Source organism: Apium graveolens, chromosome 3 (genome assembly GCF_009905375.1).
Source record: "Apium graveolens cultivar Ventura chromosome 3, ASM990537v1, whole genome shotgun sequence".
Classification (NCBI taxonomy): domain Eukaryota; kingdom Viridiplantae; phylum Streptophyta; class Magnoliopsida; order Apiales; family Apiaceae; genus Apium; species Apium graveolens.
Genome location: NC_133649.1, coordinates 100948474 through 100956206, shown reverse-complemented (window position 1 = coordinate 100956206; position 7733 = coordinate 100948474). Strand labels below are relative to the sequence as shown.

Here is a 7733-nt window from a genome sequence, read left to right as displayed (position 1 = left end):
CTAAGGATGCTTTAAGCGATGGAAGAACCGTAAGTTTTCAGTTATATGAACAAGCATTTGCTGTCACAAAGAAGCAGGTGATCTTTCTGCAAGATATACATTCCCTATGTGGTAGAGGTGAAATATCCGGATCGATCATTACCATATTCATTCAGTAAGTTTCCACGTACATTAGCTTTTTCAATTTGTTGTTAATTATCTTGAATTAAAAATGAGTGCATTCTTATTTTAATTGTTCTCTAAATAAAATTAAATTAGATTCCAACTATTGTTTAATTTATTTACAGCTTCTTGTATGAGTTTTTGAGAAAGAATAAAATGACGAATATGATTGCTTTTGTGGATCCGGGTATTGTTGGAGCCATTGGTTGTGGCAATGCAGGGGAGAGGTCACGTGCGCTTGCCAACCGTTTTATGAATGCTAAGGAAGGACAATGCTTTCTTATTCCTTTCAATGACGTGTAAGCATTTCTCACTTTATAAGTACACTTCATATTTTATGATCTCATTAAGATGTTTAAGTACTTGTAATTTAATTTTCATTTTTTTTATATTTTTAGTGAATTTTAGAAATTTGTAGAATATATTTGTATGGATGGAACTTTAAATTTGGTAACTTGTAAATTAATTTGCTAACTTGTAAATTATTAAATATATAATTAAATGAGATATAAGTAATTTATTTAATTATTTCTTCAAGTTACCTTTGGTTATTTTTGAGGTAACATCTAACTGCATAATTAAATTTCTGAAAGACACATCTTCTCATGCTTTGATAGGAATCACTGGTCACTAACCGTTGTTGTTCCAACGACGGAGGTAGTATACCACATGGATCCTCTTAAGCGTCGTATTGCAAGCGATGAATGGGTAGAAGTTGTTGATAAGTGAGTCAATATTTTTAATTGCTTTAGGTAATTTACGCAAAATGTTTTTTGTTGACTTGTACTACTTTCTAACAGTTCGATAAAGATGTACAAAGAGAGGCTGAATAAGGTGAATAAGGTTGCCAGGAAGAAAATTTGTTGGGAGAATATGGCGGTAATAATATTTTTTTATAATTTCTCATATATTGAAGTAAAATATGTGATTAATTTTATTTTCTATTTTTTTTCAGGGAGTTCCTTTGCAGACAGGGGTCCGGGACTGTGGCCTTTTTGTCATGGGATATATGAAAGAAATTTGTTATGACAAAGAGCTTCAATTTGCAACTAAGGTATGATTTTTTCTTGTTTTTAATTTTAAATTACAACTTTATGTCGGATGGTACTTTATTTTCACTATCAACATAGTGGCTTACAAAACTGTCAAAACTTTATTTGATTTTCAGTGGATTCGTAGAGGCAATCTGGCTTACAATGAGGATGACTTAAACGTGATCAAGATGGACTTCGCCAAATTCTTCATGAAGTTTTATTCATGTTAAGTTAGTCTCGCGAATAGTTTATATGTAATTTGTGATGGTAAGATGAACTAGTTTAAGTTATATTGACGTTGTTGGTATGGTGTTTAAGTGGAGTTTTTCTGAACTTTTTATGGTTGTTGAAGTTTGGTGGATGTATGTACTTATGGTTGAAGTGGATCTTTGGTGTAGTTGGTAAATTATGAAGTGTATCGGATGTTATGGTATTTATCGCATGGTACATTTGGTTTTTGAATGGTTTGGTATTTGATTTTGCAATTTGTATTTGTAAAGGCTTTATTTATAAATAGAATAGGTATAGAACCATTGTTATGTTTGATAGACAATTGTTTAGTAAAATAAAAATATCTATTGTGCTAAGTTATACTAGACAACAGTTGGTACATAAGTAAACCATTGTCCTAAGCTATATCAGACAATATTTGGCACAAAAGTAAACCATTGTGCTAAAGATATTCGACAATGATGTTTTAAAAGGTATACACTTGTATGAACCAAACTTATACAACTGAATAGTAGAACTTAAACATTGTGCCTTAATGATTTGCACAATAGATCAAATTATTAACACCATTGTATGTACAAATCCTAACAACACTCTGGGATCACTACATACCATTGTTAGATTAGCTTCTAACAATATCTTGGTCATTACAAAAACTGTTGTGAGCATTGCAAAAACATAATACCCAAAAACAAAAAACTGTTGTCTAAAGTATGTCATACATTTGTTTTCTTAATAAAAACCATTGTGTAACTAGATGAAATAAATACATAAACCGTTGTAGGAGTCAATTCACATAACACTATTTTTAACTATTGTGCCTCTACATTGTTACAACGGCTAAAAAACTGTTGTTTGTAGAATATTAGAAAGGGTCATATCCGTTGTGTGAATAAAATGACATAAAGGCTTTATATTCAGTTGTGTGATGTATTTGTTATAATGGTGCGTAACCATTGTATGAGTATCAAACACACCGCCCCCGGATAGACAACGAAATATTCATCTTTTAGACAACGGTGTAAAACCATTGTCTGATTCAATATTTCTTGTAGTGTTTTTTCAATCTCAGAGAACGCAATAACAACAGAACCTGTTAACGTAGAATCTTGAAGAAGATACAAGTTATCATATTTAACACCTTTCAGAATCATAGTAGAAACCTTGCAGATATAGAGAACTCCACCTTCACCTTTAAAACTGAAACCCTTGCTGTCTAATATACTCAGAGATATCAGATTCTTCATCATAAGTGGGACATGCCTAACATCATTCAATATGCAAAAATTACCATCATGTGTCTGAATTTTAATCGAGCATATTCCAACCGTCTCACAAATAACACTGTTAGCCATTGAAAATTTTCCACCGTCTATTTGCTCGTAGGTTGTGAACCACTCCCTGCGCGGACATATATGGTAAGACGCTTCAGAGTCAGGAATTCACACATCAGAGTGATGTGTGTAATTAATAACAACTAGAGCTATTTCTTCTTCAGAATTATCACCAGCTACAACAGTAGTACATCTCGTAGTACTCGCCAATTTATCTTGTTGCTTCTTTTTCTTGTGACAATCATATTTCCAGTGCCCCTTCTCTTTACAGTAAGTGTAGACATCATTAGATCTGGAACCATTATGAGCTAGTTTTCTGGATTTATTTTTCCCTGACTTTTCATGTCATGTACTCCCACTGGCTACCAACCCAACAACCTGATTATCTGCACCTGTACCGGCCGCCTTATGACGCAGCTCTCTACAATGAAGAGAAGATCTAACATCCTCTAGAGAAATAGTATTTTTACCAACAATAAAGGATTGCACAAAATTCTCATATGATAATGGTAAAGAAGCTAACATAATTAAAGCAGCATTCTCATCTTGAACTTTAACATCAATATTATGCAATTCTGATAAAATTGTGTTTAACTTATCTAAGTGATCTTGAAGAGGCATACGTTCCCACATTCGCAGACTAAACAGATGTTCCTTCAGAAGCAATTTATTTGTTAAAGACTTTGTCATGTATAGACTTTCAAGTATCATAAACTAGACGCGGTCTCCTCCTCCGCGATTTTAATAATAATATTATGTGCAAGGCACAACATAATTATTGAGTGTGTCTTTTTTTCAAGATTGGCCATCTCAGCGCTTCCAAAATCAGCTGATTTCATGTTCAACGGCGCTCATCTTGATCTTCCAAAGACTGAAACTGTTTATCCCAGTAAATTTGTCGTCCTTCACGTTAATACCACCAGACATCCCGGACATCTTTCTCCCCGAACCGAAATTCAAACTGTAGAATTAGAACTAGACTCTTGATATCAGTTTATTATAAAGGAAGTAAAAAAGATTATTATAAAGGTAAAGAAAAGAACACAAATAGGCAGAAAAGAGAAGTTTTATTAATTTTGAGAATACAGATTACATCATACGTCTAGATTATGTTGATACATATTACAAAATATAGAATATATGTTTAGATTATGCCATGAAGAATTTATGTAGTAATCTTTAGGCGGTTACAGAAAATTTCAGAAAAATAGGCCCAAAATAAATAGTCATCGAAAACCAAATTCAAGACATATTATAACGGTTATCAAAATGCAGAATCCGCATGAACACCCATATGATGACAACTAGGTTGTAACTAAAACTATAGTAGAGTAAATAGTGACAAAAAAATTGAACGTTGATATATAAAAATATATCTATGTACAATAATAATGTAAGCGCTCTCCAGCTCCCAATTGTGGCAGTATTATTCACAAAGATGAATGGGAATTGAATGTGTTGCAACCATCATATCCAACTCGCCATGCACGATAAAACTTAAACAATGTAAAGTAATTAGCATTATTTATTAGGCATTATTAATTTGTTATTGTAAAGAAAAAGGAAACACGAGAACTTTGACACAATCTGATCAAACACCAATTAAATACATAATTATTGTCCTGAAAATGGATAGTTTCTACTGACTCGAAAGAGATAAGACTATGCTTATGTAATGGTTTCACTTTTATCATCTTGCCCTTCTTCTCTTGTGTATAAATAGGACTCCATGAACTCATTTCTATCATCTCATTGTAAAGACAATTACATATATAGTCTTTCATGCACTAAGGAGAATATATTTTAAGTGAGTATATATAATACACACACAAAAAATAGACATAAATGGGAATGGAGAATTTGCAGTCAGGGTACAATAAGGCTAAGCCTTATTTACTGATGGTAGTAGTGCAAAGTGGAGCGGCTGGGATGTATCTCATAAGTTCAGTTGTACTAAAACAAGGGATGAGCCGTTATGTGCTGGTTGTGTACCGTAATGCAGTTGGTGCACTTGTCCTCGCTCCTTTTGCTATTTTTCTCGAAAGGTCCTCTGTCTATTCATTTTCATACATATATTCCTTAATTTTGTCATTTTTTTTAAATGTGTCCGAACCAGCATTCAAAAGAGACGAAATATATAAGCAGATCACCAATTTTTGTAACTTTAGGGATTAGGGTAGCCTCACTGGTTCAGCCACTTTACAGGTACTAATATTGTTTGCATGAAACTAACAGCTATATATATTTATATTTGGTTTTGCAGGAAAATACGTCCAAAGATGACACTCTCGGTGTTCTTTCAGATAATGGCATTGGCTATCTTGGAGTAATGCTCGGTTCACCTTGACGTTCTCAACTACGTATACATAATATATGCATGCATATGTATATTAATATTGCACAAAACTCTGGAAGCCATTATCTGCTTATATGTAATCATGCATGTTACGTGTCTTCAGTTGTCGATTAAATATTTTACAACATATATTACACAGTTTAACTTATTTACAAAACTTGATCCATCTGATATATCTAGCGATTAGCATTGATACACTCTCTTCTAAAAGGACCTGCAAAGCAACCTGTGTTATATGATTCTATTATAAGTAAATCATTGCCAGAATGAAAAAAAAAACTCTCATACAGAAACTAATTTCTTTATTTGTAAAACATCAAACTAATTTCATATATGTAGAGCTTCCCTGTCATGATAGTATATAATTTTCTTTTAATATCCAACGTACATATATAAATATAAATATAAATAGAAAGATAATATAAGTGCGCATATATTTCAAAATGTCAGCCAGGTAATGGACACTAATTTCTGATAATGCAAACCTGTTGTATATCATACAAGCTATCTAGTTGATTTGTTAGGCATGAATGTTTAATTTATAACTACCAAACTTAAAAATGAGATACATGCCATGCTGCACTAGCTACAAGCACAAATCAGTTACAAAAATTAATCAACTGAATATTTAATTAGCACTGGCATACAAGCGATGAGCTTATTAATTTTAGAGATCTTTTATAATTTAGACTAACCAAATTATAAATGCAGGCCAGTGCTTGATCAGAACTTTTCATACTTGGGGATGAGTCTAACATCAGCATCATACACATCTGCCATCATGAATGCTGTTCCTGCTGTTACCTTTATCGTTGCTGTTCTTCTCAGGTACGTAGCCATGAGATGACTGCGCGAACATCTATCTGTGTGTTATATAGAATGATCAGATGACTAAAATGATGTATAACAGGTTAGAACGATTGAAGATGAGAGAAATGGCAAGTCAAGCCAAGGTATTTGGAACCATAGTCACTTTTGGAGGAGCATTGATAATGACCGTATTCAAAGGCCCCATTGTTAATCTTATCTGGTCCCCTAAACAAAGCCTCTTTGACACGGGCACAGCCGCCGCCTCCTCTGATCAACACTGGCTCAGCGGAACTGTTTTCATTCTTATTGGTTGTATTGCATGGGCTTTATTCTTTGTCTTACAAGTAAGCCACTTATATGATTACAGAATTGTTAATAATTATAAAACTAATATTAATAGTTTAGCAAATTATTATTATTGTTTTTATAATTCAATTGATCATCTGGTGCAGTCAATTACGTTGAAGAAATATCCGGCAGAGATTTCATTGGCATTCTTGATATGTTTAATGGGTGCAGTTCTCAGCGCGGCTGTCACCTTAGTTGCTGAAGCACATCATCCCGATGTCTGGGCCGTTGGATGGAACTCTAAGCTCCTTGCTCCTGCTTTTGCTGTAAGATTAACCTTAATTACTTTGCATAAATATAATTTATAGGCATTTATAGTTTTAGGACAACGTGATCCTTAATTATAAAAATTTATGTTTACGTAAATGTGTGATGGTTTTTTTATGTTGATAGGGGGTGGTTACCTCCGGACTTACATACTACATTCAAGGAGTGGTGTTGCAAACTAGAGGACCAGTGTTTGTAACTGCCTTCAATCCTCTGTGTATGATCATAGTAGCTGTTCTCGGATCCATTGTACTGGCCGAGAAACTCCATCTTGGAGCGTACGTATTTTTGATTTCAATCACCTAGCACTCATTAACTAACAAATGCGTCTCATCTGTTACACTAACATAATTGTGTCTACATTTCAGCATAATCGGAGCGATAGTAATAGCAGTAGGCCTGTATGCTGTTGTTTGGGGAAAAGGAAAGGACAAAGCCAGCCCGTCAGATGAAATAGCTAATCATCAACTGCCAATGACTAAAATGGATACCGCTCATTTCAACGTTTCTGGAGATACTAACACCCAAAAATATGCAGCAGCATATTAAGTACCGGATATTATTATAATATTTTGTATGCTACCCGTATCTTGATTAATATTTAATCTGTTTTTAGGCCTACTTGTTGTAGATAAGATACGGGTAAATTGTAAAAGGGTGATGTATGTGGTCATCTAAGAGTTTTGTAATTTGTAATGAGTCTATAATGTGGAGACTGTTGTTAACTGTGTTAATAAAATCTCCTCTCCAATAAATTTGTTAGTAAGCGCATTTCAGTTTGTTTCAGCAAATGCACTTATACACACTCCAACAATCTAATTTATATATTTCTATATTGCCTTTGATTTACAGAAGCAAATACCAGCATGTTAGAATATATATTATCAAAAATATTCTTCTCCACCACTATCATGATTCATTTAATCCATTTTTTGTTAACCATCTAACTTTAAGTAAGCACGGCCAGAGACATGTTTCGACTCTATGCAACCATAGAGTAAGATCTATGTTCATAAAAACCTTACATACCAAGCGACAATGGGACTAGACATTCTTAGATACTACTAACATGATATGACTTGCTCACTTAGGTTGAAAAAGAGACCGAGAGTCTCTTTTCCTCTTACGCCCCTTGTTCAGAACAGACGGTTCATACTGCTTCTGGAGCTTGTTACCAGCAGTAAAGAAGTC

The 7733-nt window shown here is 33.7% G+C and overlaps 1 protein-coding gene across 1 annotated transcript; it reads left to right on the top strand.

Moving 5' to 3' along the window:
• Nucleotides 1–4523: 4523 nt before the first annotated feature.
• On the top strand, nt 4524–7333 carry LOC141710834 (WAT1-related protein At4g08290-like). Its single transcript, XM_074513353.1, has 7 exons — nt 4524–4806; nt 5025–5087; nt 5829–5945; nt 6028–6271; nt 6380–6541; nt 6669–6820; nt 6911–7333. Exons 1-7 carry the CDS (start codon nt 4607–4609, stop codon nt 7089–7091), a joined length of 1119 nt encoding a protein of 372 aa, XP_074369454.1. The 5' UTR covers nt 4524–4606; the 3' UTR covers nt 7092–7333.
• The last annotated feature ends 400 nt before the right edge of the window (nt 7334–7733 follow it).

Coding starts and splice junctions, on each gene's coding strand:
- LOC141710834 (XM_074513353.1), top strand. CDS start 4,607: ATGGGAATGGAGAATTTGCAGTCAGGGTACAATAAGGCTAAGCCTTAT. Junction 5,946..6,027: donor ATCGTTGCTGTTCTTCTCAG/GTACGTAGCCAT, acceptor GATGTATAACAG/GTTAGAACGATTGAAGATGA. Junction 6,821..6,910: donor GAGAAACTCCATCTTGGAGC/GTACGTATTTTT, acceptor TCTACATTTCAG/CATAATCGGAGCGATAGTAA.